The 16,235-nt window shown below is 43.6% G+C and overlaps 1 protein-coding gene across 1 annotated transcript; it reads left to right on the forward strand.

The window, feature by feature from the left end:
• Nucleotides 1-1,644: 1,644 nt before the first annotated feature.
• On the forward strand, nt 1,645-7,846 carry LOC101839133 (eotaxin). The gene is made up of 3 exons (XM_005076966.4): nt 1,645-1,908; nt 6,377-6,488; nt 6,872-7,846. Exons 1-3 carry the CDS (start codon nt 1,833-1,835, stop codon nt 6,975-6,977), a joined length of 294 nt encoding a protein of 97 aa, XP_005077023.1. The 5' UTR covers nt 1,645-1,832; the 3' UTR covers nt 6,978-7,846.
• Nucleotides 7,847-16,235: the final 8,389 nt, after the last annotated feature.

The raw sequence follows: 16,235 nt of genomic DNA on the forward strand, positions 1-16,235 counted from the left end.
TTTGTTGCTAACAGTGAACCCTAAATGTGAAATGGAATAAATGGAAAGATGTTTTTGCAACTAATGACTATTTTTTACATTTTCAGAGGCCTTTGGATAGCAATCAAAAACTTACTATTTTATTTATCAGAAGAGCTTCTTAGAATGATTATATTCAATTGTTATTCTTATTGATGATGGCACAGGAAGTGGCAAAAGGAACAGGTAACCATCATTGCCCATATTAAATTTGTATAAGGTTTTCTGAAATTGTACTTTCATGTGAGGTGCCTAGAGGTATTTTGTTGTCTTTGTTTTCCTGTTGTTGTTTTTTTACCTGATTATTGGAGGCGCTTTGCCCTAGGACTCTAGGCAATTATAGCAGATTGTTATCCGTTGCTATTTTGGTTTTTAATATTTAAGATATTTACCCAGTCATGTCTTTTTCCTTCATTTTAATCTACCATCTTCTAGATCAGCAATTTTCAATTAGGTATGGCTATCAAATTCACTTAAGATGTTTTTATTGAAATGAAGATTTTAGGGGTCTTGCTTTTGTGGGGGAAAGTCAAGGTCAGAAGGCATTAACTTATTTTTTTTCTGAAAGTTCCTTGTCAGAAGTGGTGGGATCTGTACGGATCAGATGTTTTGGGGTTCTTGAAGTGCTGTGCTCAGGGTGAGCCAGAGCAAAGCAGCCAGAGGTTTTGTCCAAAAGCACAAAATGGACAAGGCACAGAGTAGATCCAGTGCAGATGTCCTGTAAGTAAGCAGTGGGCACTCAGTGAGACGGCTCCGGAGGCTCAAGTCAGCATACTCCCTGGCTTTCCTTCTGAGGGTCCAGCTGACTGACAGGGCAGGGGCATTGGATAGTTTCATTTTGATTGGCAGGCTTAGGTTGTGTAAGACTTTTCTTGCTGCACATAGTCCTTCCCCGTGATGCATCTAATTTTCATCATATACATACCCACTCAGGCACAGGATGGTAGAGATTTTTCTCTAAAAGTTCATTCTGGGAACATAGCTTGCCCATCCAAGACAGATACACACTGCTCCTGGTTCCAGGAGGCATACTAGAATGTATTTGAATAGTTGCTAACCAGGAAAAGGGGGATGCTAAGGAATTGGTAGGGATTACCAGGGCAAAGGAAGCAGTTACTTTCTTTGGAGAAGGATGTGTACATACTAAGATGGTGTGTGTGTGTGTGTGTGTGTGTGTGTGTGTGTGTGTGTGTGTGTATCTCAAACCAAGTGTGATCCTAGTTTTCTAAGATATTCCTACACTCGCTGTCTCACATGATGTTAAGTTCCTGGGCACTAAGATTATATGCCCACTGGATTATGTAACAAGGACAAGCAAGACTATCCTGCCTGTTTTCTGAGTTACAGACATGCAGCAATGTTCACACCTAGGGCACTAAACTCTTTCTGCTTCTAAGTGGGCACATTCCGGGGACTTTATTGGCTTCCAAAACCCTCCAGGCCACCAGTAAACACAGAGACCAAGGAGGACTCTGAAAATCCACTGGTTTCCCCATGTCACTTCATTCTCTGGCTTCTTTTTCATGCTGTGTAATGATAAGTTACATTTCATAATCAAGTAATCTCTTCCTTTTTCACTCCCATCCCCAGGCAGATGCCAAGTCCCACCCATGGATTTGTATTTCTTCAGTTTGCTGTCTTACCAAGAACTGGCCTGTGCTCCACTGCTCAAGACCCCTCCTTCATGACCTTGTGCAGGCAAAGTCTTCTCTGGAAGCTTCCACCCACTCTGCTCCCTATAAAGGTAGGCAGAATAGCCAGCAGAGCAGAGAGCCTGAGACCAACACAGAAACTTGCAGCTGTCTCCCTCCACCATGCAGATCTCCACAGGGCTTCTGTGCCTGCTGCTTGTGGCCACTGCCTTCACCTCCCAGGTGCTGGCTCACCCAGGTAAGTTCCTTCCTCCCTATTGAGGCCAGCCATTTCCTAATCCAAATGCCAGGACGTTTTTCAGAGACTCACTGCTAACTCTGCAATTCAAAAATGGGACAAGGGACCCTAATCAGTCAAACAGCCAGAATTGGCATGGTCTCTGTCTCCCTCTCTATGTCTCTCTCTGTCTCTCTGTCTTTGTCTCTGTCTCTCTGTCTCTGTCTCTCTGTCTCTCTCTGTCTCTCTGTCTCTCTGTCTCTCTGTCTCTCTGTCTCTCTGTCTCTCTCTCTCAGGATTATTGAGGCAAATGCCAAGTACATACACAGTCTCCCCTCACACTGTCTGGGTATGGCACAGTGAGAATTTGTATAGCGTGATATAGAAGGACCCATTTAGGGAGAAGAGTTTCTACAGGATTCTAAGAGAAAAACAATGGGAAAACCAGGAAGGGACCCTGAGACACCCTCTCAAATGGATTCATCTTGACTCTATTTAAGAACCTGTTGTAGGTGTTTGTGTCTTACCTCCTTTTCCTATCTTTGGATGACTTCCTTTTACTGGGTGTGAACTAATGCAAATCAACAATGGCTCATAGCGAGTAATATCAACTCATGTGCTCGGCTTTTGTACAATATACTTAGGTTCCCGGGCTGGGTTGGGGAGCAAAGGGGAAGAGTGCTCAAGGGCTCCATAGGCAACACTTGCAAGCTCAGAAGTTTCACATGCCATTTCATCCTCTCTCTCCCTATGGACAAAACTGACTAAAGCCGCCAGCTCAGAAGTTTTACATGCCATTTCATCCTCTCCCTATGAACAAAACTGACTAAAGCTGCCAGCCAACAAAAATGGCCAAGAGTGAAAGCCCACTTGTGCGCAGAGAACAGACAATGGATAGTATTTGATGGCTGGTTCTGAGACTATCATATCACTGTGTACTCCTCTTAATGACAATAAAAGTGTATCAGAGTGATGGGGCCTTTTCTGTGCCCTTGTGTTCTGGCAAGGAAAGAATGATAGCAAGCCAAAGTAAAAGAATAGATGGAGAAAGAGAGCACAAAATATCAATTCTAGTGTTCAAAACCTTCAGCAGAAAATGACTAGGTGAGCCCCTTTAAGGCAGTCATCTGGGGCTCCCAACAGATAGGGTCTCTCGAGTGAGGCTTCCAAACCAAAAAGCAAATAATAACCCACAGAACACTGCTAAACGGGGAGCTCATAGCACCCATCTGAAACTGACTGGGAAGTAGGAAAAGGGAGTTCCCTTTTTGTACTTCTGTGGATGAGCTTCCCACAGCTGAACATCTGGCTTCTCTTCCCAACAACAAGTACTTTTACATCCGGGATAAATGATAATAACCTCTCTTGGCAATATGTCACTTTTTAACTGTTCTTAAGGGCATAATATTTCATTCCTGGGTGTCTGGCTGTTCCCCCTTCCCTGTCAAAGAGTTCAGAGGTTAGGGGACTAGTCCATTCCCAAGCAAAGAGAGCTTGAAGAACTCTGTGAGATTAGACATGATTTTTGTCAGAAACTGAGGTGTAGGGGGTGGCAAGTCCACTTCCAGAGCCAGTTTCCAGTGATCTCAAACAACACATAACGATTTAACAATATAATGTACAGTGTGTTCAGCTCTTAAATTGCCCACATGTTGTTATATGGTGCTGCCATCTCTGCTATTTGGGGACAAATAAGGTGGATTGATTTAATACACTGTGGGATGAATGTACGGAACTATTCTGCGTGACCTGGCAGCACGGTGGTCAAGAGTTAGCAGCCTTTTCCTGCATCATTTGAAGTTTTAGGGCTTAGAATCCAGATGGCATCAATCATAAATGAAGGACCAAAGAAACTAAGTAGAATTAAAATAGTAAAATGCTGAAGGATCTACTGTCTTATGAATGATTTATGGAAGAAACATACCTGATTAGCCATTTAAGGAGGCAGGGAGTGTCAGGAACTTTTTGCTGACAGATAAATAAATGGGTATGCATGGGTGTTTATCTGGAGTGGAGGGGTATCTTTTAAGGGAAAAGCATAAACCTTCAGCTGCTTATTGTTTTATAGTGGGCCTTTCCTCTTTTATAGTTTTGACTGTCTTATGGAACATAGGGCTTAACACTGGCCAGGTGAAACCAATCAGTACTGTTACGAAATTTGACAGCTTGCCCCTTTTAAACTGACCAAAGCCAGTCATTTGCATGACTGTATTTACTGTGGTTATACTAACTTTTATGTTGGGTGTTTAAGACCGTGTGGTTAACCACAGAAAAACTCCTCCTTATGTCACAGGATACTCCTTAGGGGATTGCTCTTGGGTGCTGGGAGAAGCGCCTTGGCGCCATTAGTTTAGTTTGTTTATTTCCTGATACTTGTGCTCTCTGAAGGGACGGTTCATGGCCTGATGACCATATGGCTTCCTTTGGAAGTGGAGAAAACATGTCCTGATCTGGAGACTGTCCACTCCTGCAGGATGTGCACTGCTTAGAGTCCAGTCTCTGAAGACTCCCTGGCCTCTCCAATCGAGAGGACTACTGATTTGGAGGGATTCCAACATGCAGGTCCTGGCTTACTTTGGAGGCCAAAGGCTGAAATACTGGCTCTAGTTTCTAGTCCTCTTCTCCCCACTGCTATAGGCCTCCAAGTTGTGTTTGCTGAACACCCAGGAGTGCAGTCTTACCATTCCTACATTGTTAACTCTTGTGTGACATTTAAATAAAGGTTGGGCAAAGAAAAATTTTAAATTAATCCTAATTTTGCTAAAATATAGTTTTCCCAAGTATGAACCAGTCTATCAAAGTTAGCAAAGACATGAGTCTTGCATATTTGATTTTTGAATCAGTTTTTGTAAATGTTGCCAGGAGCAATCAATACCTGTAGAAAATTTAATAACTTCCTGTCATCAAGCCTACAGGATTATTAAGTCCTATCCTCCGAGTGCTTTGTATAATTCACTCATACCTTGTGTGACTTGAATTTAAGCTTTTGTATTTTGTCTTATCACACAAAATCCATATTTATTTTTAAAATTATTCTCATTTAATAAAAATTTAATCACATATTTACATTTTAACCCTCCATTTTATCTCGTTACTTTAAAAATTCATTTCTGTAAGAGTTGAATGAGAATTGTGTGCATGCTACTGTGTAGCAAATTAACATTGCTTGACCATACATATTACTAAGCTATCAAGGTTTTTGGGTTTGGGCTTTTGTTTGTCTGTGTTTATTTGTTTCTATTGTTTTCAGGCAAGCTGTCTTATCATCTGAATTTCTTACCTTTCTCCTTTCTAGTCTTACCATCCTGAGAATGTTCTAGAACTGTGGCCAGAGCCTGCAGGGAAACCAATGCCGTTGATCAGTGAACACTCTGTAAACAATAAAGGGCTGAAGGAAATGTTCACAGAGAGACAAAATCTTTACATGTTAACCCTGAAATTGTAGTTTTAGGCACAGAAGATGGTTAATCCCTTGTTCTAGTGGTGGTCACATAGGAAGCCAGGTGTCTGTGGGTGCACCTTTACTCCCTTCCGCATTGTGCACACTCCTTTCACTTTTTATGAGTCACTCCTTTAAAACAGAGTGATAGTTCACAGATCCTGACAACAATTATATTCCGTATGGGCCTGAGGAGTGGTCTGTGCAGCAACACTTGAAGTTTTGATTGAGAGAGTATTTCTTAAACACATACCAAGTAAGAATAAAAGGCACACACACACACACACACACACACACACACACACACACACACACACACACACACGGGGAAGGGGGTATGGGGAAGGGGAGAATACCCTCAGATTCAGTGCTCAAAACACCCAGCAGCAATTGACTGGGGGAGCCTTGTTGAAGCTGTCAATTGGTGTTCCCAGGGACAGAGTAGAGTGCCTGTCCCTGGAAAGAAAATATAAGAGAAAGGTAACAGCATCAAACTTGGGGCTGAAAACCAGCAGAACTGGCTGTGGAAGCCCCTGGGGCAGTCAGCTGGAGTCCCCCACTGAGCACCTCTCCATGGCTGAAACTTCTTCATGTCCTGTTAGGGACAGTCTCCATTCTAGCTGTTCTCTGGGCCACACTACTGTCCCTCGTGGTCTGTTCTGCTACTCTCTCCTCTCTGTCACAGAGTTAGACACTCATCCTTCTGCCGCACAAGTCGGGGAGAAAACTTGACTTAAACATGCTTAGCTCTGAAATGGAATGGAGGGCAAACCTGCTTCTGGGGCCTTCAGCGAGCTCAACAATACATCGCAGTTTACCAATATAATATAGTGTCCACTACATCTAGCCAGAGATGATGGGCCCCTCTGTGCAGAGGACCATGAGGGAGGGGAGTATCCCACATCAAAGATACAGGGCTTCGTGATTTTATCTCCACCTGGGTTTAGCCTTTACCTCCTCCTAACTTTCTTCCTACAAAGTCATGTTTAAAAACACCCATGGATCACAGATGGCTCATTCTTCCTATTCACTTCCTTCTCCCCAATGTAGGCTCTATCCCAGTTTCCTGCTGCTTTGCTATGACCAGTAAGAAGATCCCCAAGCCACTGCTGAAAAGCTACAAAAAAATCACCAACAGCAGATGCACCCTGAGAGCCATAGTGTGAGTAGACACCCCCCCCAAAACACATAAACACTGGCCTCAAACTCATTTCCTAGGCACACAGTCAAGAGCTGTGTCCTGATTACAGAATCAGACAGTTTAAAAGCTGTAACCCAATCTGTGAGCTTTCACAGCACAAAGAGTTTAGTCCTAGCTCTCTGCATGGGAACAGGTTCCTGGCTGTGGTAGTTCTTTCAAGCAGAGAGAATCTATCGTTACTGGGCCATCAAGAGCGGAAGTCAAGCCTGGGGCCCCATCCTTCCTCTGACCATCGTTTTGTACCACAGTGACCTCTGCACCCCATATAAATGATCTGGGAAGGTCTGAGGAGGAAAGGGGAGAATTTTCAGAGTATCCTCCTGACTGTTTGCTCTCTTCTACAGCTTCAAGACCAAGTTGGGCAAGGATATCTGTGCTGACCCCAAGCAGAAGTGGGTTCAGGATGCCATAAAGCACCTGGACCAAATCCTCCCAACCCTGAAACCATAAACAATCCCACCTTTTGAGACTGAACCAGAGTCTAAGAAACACTTGATTCAATCTCCATGTGCTCTCAGGTCATCGCAGCACCGCTCCCCAAGGACTTGGCGTCATTTACTTATGGGTGGAACTGGAAGTCATTCTGTTTGGTGAAGTAAGCCAGACCCAAAAACATTGTGTAATTTCTTAAATCCGCAAAATCTTAAAGGGGGACATGAAAGTAGATGGCAGACTATTGAGGAATGTGATGGAATAGGATGGGGACAACTGAGGACAATAGAGGGGTGAATATGATTAAAGCAGCTTATGGACATGTGTGAAGATACCATAATACAATCCATTATTTTGCACAATTAATATACACTAAACTATTAATATCTTAAAACACTTTACATGTAAATAATTGGGGTTTTAAAGCATATTTTTCATGGATAGCAGTTCTTTTTGTTGTTTACTTGTTTGTTTGAGATAGTGTCTCACTGTATCACTCTGGCTGACCTAGAACTCAAGTTATAGGCCAGGCTGACAAACTCACAGAGATCTCTCTGTCTCTGCTTTCTGAGTGCTGGGATTTTAAAGGTGCATGCCACCATGCTAAGTCAAAGGGTATTATATTAGTATAAACTAATTACATGTAACAAAATATTTCACTACAACTTTTTCTTACATGTCGTTTTTAATATCTAAAGCTTTGAGGAGATTCCTTTGTGTGAGTCCTGATTAAGTCCTCTTGTGGTCTCCCCATATATCTGGCAAAGGCCACCATTGTGGAAATGTTTTTGTATTGTCGGGAGGATGTTGTTATTGTGGATGTAAGGTGTGTGGTGTTAAATGGAAGTGAACTGGTTTGGGCATTCATAAAATCCATGCATATCTCATTACCACTGAGTTGTGTTTTTTGTTGAAAATCCCAATCCACTTGGGTGGGGCAAAGATTGCAGTTGTTAGAGAACTGTATGCGAGGTGGGGCTGTGTTCCCTACAAAATGACTCTTGATTTGGCTGGTGTTTATTGAAACCCAGATGTGCCATTTTGGCCCTAGGATTTTTGCTTCTATCAGCAAGGTCCAAACTACACACACACACACACACACACACACACACACACACACACACACAGAGCCAGTTGCTCTGTAGGCATTCCCCACTATATCTGTGCTCAGGCTGGGAATTCTGCTCCTATCACTAAGGTCCCAACTCCATGGCTGTCAGTCAGTCACTCTGCTAGAATCCTCTACTATGACAGAATGTCATGCTTGTTTCAAGTATCCCCTATGACCCATTGCAACCGTCTGTGGTAGGTTCTTACACTGATCATATTTCTCTGTCTGCAAACATGGAAAAGCATGGGAAGCCAGGTGACCCTGAACAACAGGCTTGGATAAAGACTTCATGGGTATATTATCTGACAAAAGCCATCATCAGGAGGGAAGAATTTGAAGGTAAAAATCCATTGTGGTGGTCAATATGACAAGAGCACATATATCTGAGCACGGGGCATCTGATCTCACTGGATCTGCAGTCAGGATGCAAGAATGATGCAAACTGGCATTCCACTCACTGCCTCCTGTTTCTGCACCCTGGCTTAGGGATAGCGTTGCATCTCCCCCAGGGTAGATACTCCTTCCTCATTTTAACCTTTCTGGAAACCCCTTCACAGACAAGACCAGAGGCATCCCTCCTATGCGATTCTAGATTCTGTCTATATTAAAATATGAGCTATCACAAGACTAAGCTATGTGTAGGCACATAGATAGTGGGGTGCTCCAGGAGGCATCACAGTCCAGACAGAGAAGAGTCATTGCTTAAGTCAATGCCCAGGAGTGAGTGATGTCTGTAAAATTCACTGGGTATCTCCTCTAGGTACCTATATCTGAGATGGTGGGAAAACCTGGAAAGAGCATGGAGGCCAGGATATCAAGGTGGGGAATTCAAATAGTGGTAAAGTAGAGTGAACATAATCTTTTATCACCCAAATTGGGGTAGTTTTCAGAGTGAATGGGAGCTATGACTAATTTCTCTTAGAAAACATAATCTGGTCAGTAAACCATTTTTCTGGTCAGAACACTCATTGTTTCCAGCTAGTGAGAAGCGAAGGTCCATGGCTAGAGAAGCTTCAGGAAAAACAGGTGGCCGTGGGCAGGAATGTTGAGAGGAAAAGGGAAAAGCAGTCTCGAAATACTATTACATTAGGTAGGCAAGAAGCTGCGTATCTCTGTAGGGGTGGTGACTGATGGTAGATAGACAGGGAGCAGGTAACCGCAAGAGTAGTCCAATGCCAGATGAAGTACTGCATATTGAGAAACTGGTGACAGCAACTTCCCAAGTTCCACCAAACTGCAATCAAAGCTATTCTAACACAGCAGCCTACAGAGAGCAACATTAGACTTCACACGGTTGAGAGCAGAGACGGGGCTCCTCTTCCTGGGTGAGAAGCTCCAGTCTTCACTGCCCTTCAGTATCTCAGATGGACCAGCATCTGTATCTTCACATATTTCTGGTGCCTAGGCATTGAGACCAGCTCTGTCCCCAAGGGTTGAAGAGGTTGTGGCTGCTTGCTTGTAGAACAGTATCATCTGAAACTGCCAATCCTGACCTAAAGCTCACTGGGTTAGGCTGCGTACAGTAGGGTCACTCCATTGCATAGCCCCAAGTGATACCACTACACCAAGCTCTCCTAGGACCAATGAACAAGGCAATAAAGAGGTCAGCATCACTCAGGAAACTGTTGTTCTGGGAGGTGGGTGATCTCATTTTATAACTGTTAGTGACCTCTCTTATTGTTATTTGGGGTCTTTTTTAGTGTTAGTCTGATACTATCTTTTGGGTAGGAGACTAAGAACTCTGGCCAATGACCCTATAAAAATCATCCATACTGAGAAAATTCTGTTCACTATATCATGAACTCCACCCCCAGAGGCAAGAAAGGCTGGCAGGGGATGCTACATGCTGAGAAACTGGCATCTTCACACAAAAACCCCTTATCTCTTCTATAGCCTAGTAGGCCAGCTCTCAACACCAACCAGGGATGAGATGCATATTCTAGAGGCACATACTAACCTTGAAGTGGCCTTAGGGCAGCCCACTGAGAAAAGCAGGTTCGCAGACCCTCCTGTGCCAGTCAAATACCAAGGAGACATCAGAAAAGAGGAGCAAATGGGAGAGATCCCCTTTTTATGTGAAGGACTTAATGGAATTTGGTTACATTCCTCATACCAAGCTTTCTCTCCTATCCTTTGAAGAATCTTGAATCCATCCCACCTCTGCAGATCATAGCATGACTTGTCTCTGGAACAGCACTGCAGTTGAAGCCTTCTGCTGCGATGCAGACTCCAACAAACACCAGGGCTGTCACTGGTCTCTCTGGGAAGCAAACTCCTAGACGATAGTATTCAGAGTACTGGAAAATGGAAGAATTTTCGTCATGATGTAGTCATAACCAGCTAATCCTACAGAGAGCACCAGAATGAGGCTAACCCAAAGTGTGGGGCATGGCTCTTATATATCCCTTTTCTTATCATGGCTCAAAGCTTCAGGGGCAGGTCCTAGGGTAGATATCTAGGCAGAGCTGTTGGCAGTTCACACACTGAAGGAGAGCGTCAGTCATCAGTAGGGAAAACCTGGGCCTCACAGCAGACTCCATTAGGGTCCTCCCTTACCTCTGGTCAAATCCGTTTGCTCACATGAGATATAGAATATCCCAGAAGTCTTCCAAGCCCCAGCCCCTACCCCCAGAAAACTCACAAGGGAAAGATCAACCGCTGGGTGCTCTTGAGTCTGTAAATGGCACTTGCCTTCCTCGAATCCACATTCTACAGTTGCCTCGGACTCAGCCAGCACCTAAGTTAGGCCAGGCAGCTTGACTGCACTGTTGAGTGGGACCTCCCTGCACGAGGACCTCCAGTCATCTTGTTCTCTGAAGTAGCACAACCTAGTGACACACCTCATTTGCTACAGTATGCCTGCTATTCTACAGTGATGGGACGTAGAACATTACAGCAAGGGATCTCAGGGAATGGAGCTAGCTGAGGGACTGGAGCCAAAAATGGCAAACTCACACCTGGAAATTGTTTGTTCCAGTTAAGATGAATCATTGCCACTTTCAGGGTAGAACCTGTACGCATTAATCAGATCACAGTTTCTGCTGTAGATGGTTAGGTTCCTGGATGGATGGCCCCACAGCAAGGCTCAGCATTAGCCTCTGTTACTTGCCTCCCAGGCTGTCAATCACATCAATCTTGGTGGGCAGAAGCCCTTGCCATGGGGCCCATGCATTATATAAACGTTACTATGACTAATTTAATCATGTTCTCACTGCCCCAGCACTGTGTTAACAAATACCAGGGCCTTGTCAGTGTCAATGATTGGCCCATTGTGTTCCTTTGGGGTCGGCATGTCTTCATGTGCTATGTGCAGTATTGATATAACATGCACTATGCCTTCAGTTGAGGTTTTGTTTCTCTTTGATCAGGCCCCTTACAAACCATCCAGACCAGTCATCATTATCTATGGCCACACAAATAGCCACATGCCACACAACAATGCACTAGTCAATTGCAGAGAACATGCAGGAGGAGAGGGCCCAAGATATCACGTGCAGTGAGACACATCTAGATGTGACCATATCATAGTTCCTTGACATGAATCAGCTTCCAGTGCAGATGCTATGAATATTGTTGAAGTGATAATAGAGGGGGCTTTAGGATCTCACATAAACTTAGCAGGTAACATGGCATGAGGTTTACAAGGGTTTGATTTTGAACAATTTTTAAAGATCTGCTGCATATAACAGACTGTTGAGTGGTGTCACCCATTGCAGAGAAATTCTCAATGAAAGAAATGGTTAACATAGCAAATACTATTGTTGTCTTAGGAAGGCTTCAGAGATGCCTCAGTAGCTAAAAACACTGACTGTTCTTCCAGAGGACCCAGGTTCAGTTTTCAACACTCACATGATGATTCACAATTGCCTGTAACTCCTGTGCCAAGGGATCTGATGTTCTCTTCTGGTTTCTGAGGGCACTACATGTACCTGCTGCACAGACACACATGCAGGCAATACCCATATGCATAAATAAAAATAAATAAACCTATGGGGAAAATGCTTACTCCAGCCACTCCAACATTTAGTGGCCAGTCATCAAATCAGTCAGCTTCCACTGCCAACACCTTCCACCAGCAACAAAATGTTATGACTCATTGAAGGCTCTGATAATCATTAGCGCTTCCCAGCAATAAATTGATTTTAATGCATATGCACTGACTTCAGACATGATTCCAGTGCATGTTTAATGGACTACAGCAGAATCTAAAAAGCTAAATTTATATGCATTGAGAAACAACAACAAAATTCATGTCCCTCTCTTCTCTGGGATATCATTTTGTTGCAAGGGTGTGAAAATGGATCCTCAGTGTGCGAGGTATGCACAGTATATAATACTGCACGATGACAATGAATTAAATTTGCTAGCTCATATGTTTATTTACTATGCTATACCTTTCACTATTTTTAAGAGTGTGCTGCTTCGAGTTATACTTTTTTTAAGTGAGTTCTAAAACGATGTGCTGTGTTCCACCACCAGCAGCCTCAAGCAACTCATACTTACTGTGTCTCTTGATTGCATCATTTTCCCTGATGCTGATTCAATCTCATACCATCCTGTTTGTTATGGCCTATTAGCATATCAGATGGTCTCAGTAAGTGGCCCCATCAAACAGTTGACTTGAAAATGAAATTAAAAGTGATTAAGGACTACAAAGGTGGAAAAATGGAGGCTATCACTCTCCAACCAGGTCCTGTTTTATCATAGCTGTCATCTTGAAGAACAAAAACAAAGTAAAAGAGGCCATTAAAGTTTCTGCTTATTAAAGGTCATGAGACTAATGCCAAGTTCAAGAATGGCTTGCATCAGAGCAAGTTCTGATGACTGAGTTGGAGGCACACAGAAGCAGGCCCACTCAGTTCCCTGGTGATCTTGGCTAAAGCATGACAGTTGTCATTGTTGAGAAGGCTGGACCTGATTATCATATTGTCTTTAGGGCTAGCTCCAGAGGAATCTTACATGCTTCAAGTATTGGCTTTCATAATAATGTACAAAATTGAGCAGTGAACATCTCTGCGCTTTTATGAAGATGACTGAAAAAGTCGATCATGGAGGGAAACAGCTTGCCAGAGTAAATCTCACAGAACTGTAGCCTATTACCACACATCCTGGGTGTACATAGGCAGTGTCAATAGGTTTATTTTGAGGACTTTGTGGTGGCCACACACTGACCAAATCTCTCAGAACACTGCCTCTGTCCTTACAGTACCCTTGAGTGATGGCATTCTAACCCCAGGCCTCCTCTCTTTCTAAACAAAAAAGTGAGCAGAAAGTGTCCCCAAACTGTATCTACTGGAAAGATGCTCCTACTCCTTCTGTCTTTGAAGGCTACTCTGAGATGGGTAGTAGAATGACTGATACCCATGTTTGCCTTCCATTCACACATATGAGGCTATCTATAGCTTTTAGGAACTAAGCTTAGCCTTGCTCTGCCATCACTCTTCATGAGTGACTGAGCAGGCAGCCTTGGTGGGAACAGAGTAAGTGTCATGGCAGAGTGGCTGCTGTGGAGATCTGAGCTACTTCATCTGGCTGTGTCTTGTTCATGTTCATCCCAGTGAACCTACAGCTTCATCTTCCACGGCATTGATGCTGGGCTGCAACACACCATGACTGGTCAGTACTTGCCACAAAGTCATTCTATTTCCCACAGCCAATGCCAATTCATAAGGAGACAGCCAGTAGGCACCCACAGGCTGCCAGCACCACCAAAGATAGGGGAATGTCTTTCCTGATCTTGGTGGAACTCAAGGCAGAGCAACAGGGCAGCCAAGACAAGAAATAGCCTGAGACAAGGTTGGCTTATCATTGCTTTGTTCTGTATAAGTTTAAGAACTATATCTCTAGCTTCTATTCAGGTGTTTATTAAATAGCCAGGGATGTGTCCAAAAGCACAGATTCTAAAGAGTGGGCATGCACGTGTGTGTGTGTGTGTGTGTGTGTGTGTGTGTGTGTGTGTGTGTATCATGAATGTCCACATATATGTACATATGACATGACTTATGTGTGGAGGTCAGAGGACAACAAGCAGAAATCATTTCTCTCCTGCCACTGTGTAGGATGCAAGGATCAGACTCAGGTTATCTCAGGTTATCATGTCTGCCTGCAAGCACCTCTATCCACCTAGCTGCCTCCCAAGCACAGATCTTCCTCCAAAGACTCTTCTTTGCCACATCACAGCTCCCTGGACTTTCTGCAGCTCTGACACCCCAACTTAATCATACTGGAAAAGAAGGAATAAATATGCCTGCTAGCAAAGGATTTCATGAATAACAAACAAGCAGTACCATATGTTTAGGGGCATGGGTATGTGTTCAGCAGGGGCAAAGGGCACATCCATAGGCCTTGTCTCCTGTGAGAAAAGCTCCTGGCTTCACTAAGCCTAGATACTAAGAGCTTTATAATAACCACCAAAGAAGCAGTGTTTGCAGCAGATTTTCCAGGAGGATTAAACTCATTAACACACAAACTCTAAAGTCCTGGCATGAAGAAGACATTTTACAAGAGTAGCCATCAATATTTATTAAGTACCTGCTGTATATACTTCTGTATTAAAATTGGGTTTGTGGAAACATCTCTTCTGTGGCAGCTATCCTCAACATGTGGGTCACAACCCCTTTGGGGGTTAAATATCAGATATCCTGCATATTAGACATTTACATCGTGATTTATGACAGTAGCACAATAACAGTTATGGAGCATCAATGAAAGAATTTTACAGTTGGGGGTCACCACAACATGAGGAACTGTATTTAAGGGTCTCAGCATTAGGAATGTTGAGAACCACTGCTCTATGGCGTGCCAAGCAACTTTGAGAAAGACTTGCAGTAAATCCCAATGCATTGTCTTTAGCGAATAGATAATCTGAAGCCCAGGCACTGGGGGCACAAATAGGCTCCAATGGGTCACAGATGCCTTAAGAATATTTTTCTGTCCTAACCCTCATTTTCCTCTCTGGGGAAGGACAAGATGGAACACAGTCAGCTCTGGGGTCCTAGTCAATTCTTCCTCTAGGAGGCAGGCAGTGCAGAATCCAAGACAGCTACAGAGCAAAGCTGGGAGTCAGATCTCCAGCTCTGTGCTCCTTATTGCCTGTACTCTATGGAGAGAAAGCCAGGGAATCTCTTCTCCATTGGGCAACTTGTTTCCAGCTCCCATCAGAGTTATTTCTGATTATATGCCTTATTCCCATTCTCCAGTAACGGAGAAGGTGGCTTACATCCACATTCAATAGCTGCAACACAGAGCTATTACAAAAGAGAAATGTACAAAGAAGACAGGCAGCCACCCGCTCCCCAGAGGGCAACTGAGCTGGACAGAGTAGTTGCCAGATCCAAAGCTAAAGCGTTAGCTTGACATGGCCCACCAAAGCCCTGTGAGTGGTAGTTAGCTGCAGTCTAGGTGAAGATTCCAAAATGACAATCGCAATCCAACTGTCTGATGTCACTAATACTCAGCCATTGACTCAGGTCACTTAAGCTATCAGGTTCTGAGTCACATTAACCACATTCCTCAAGTCCAGAGAACTCTGATCCTTGGCAAAAGATCTTGGGCCTCTTCCGTTTGTCTGGCTTCCCTTAACTATCTTTTCTGGAACACAGGCATTCCTTGGAAAAACAAGCCCAATGCCATGGCCAGTTTAAAAGTATGAATCACTCTTTGGAAGAAAAATTTGATAATTGCTGTATTATACTCAGAAGTTCCAGCATCCCACGTTTCCTTTGACGTCCCTAACAGCAGTGTATATTAAAATTACTGAAAACTGATGAAGTACTAGTCACTGAGAAAACACTCAGGGCTGGGGAATATGGCCCAGTCAATAAAGTTCTGGTGAGAATGCACAAGAACCTGAATTCAGATCCTAAGCCCTCACATAAAAACTGAGGCTTGTTGGCCAAATTCTCTAGTTGAATGGCAAAGGGCAAGTTCCAGAAGACACCCTTTCTGAAATAAAAATATTGTGGAGAAGGAATAGAGAAAGACATCTAACATCAACTTTTAGCTATCACAAATATATTACACGGGACACACACACACACACACACACACACACACACACACACAAATACCCATCCGCATCCCCACACATACAATGGTAAACCCATTCACTGTTCATTGAACCTTTCTGGCAGTGCTGCCCACTGGTTCTGGAAGTTGAAAGTGAG

Source organism: Mesocricetus auratus, unplaced genomic scaffold, assembly GCF_017639785.1.
Source record: "Mesocricetus auratus isolate SY011 unplaced genomic scaffold, BCM_Maur_2.0 Super-Scaffold_100007, whole genome shotgun sequence".
Classification (NCBI taxonomy): Eukaryota; Metazoa; Chordata; class Mammalia; order Rodentia; family Cricetidae; genus Mesocricetus; species Mesocricetus auratus.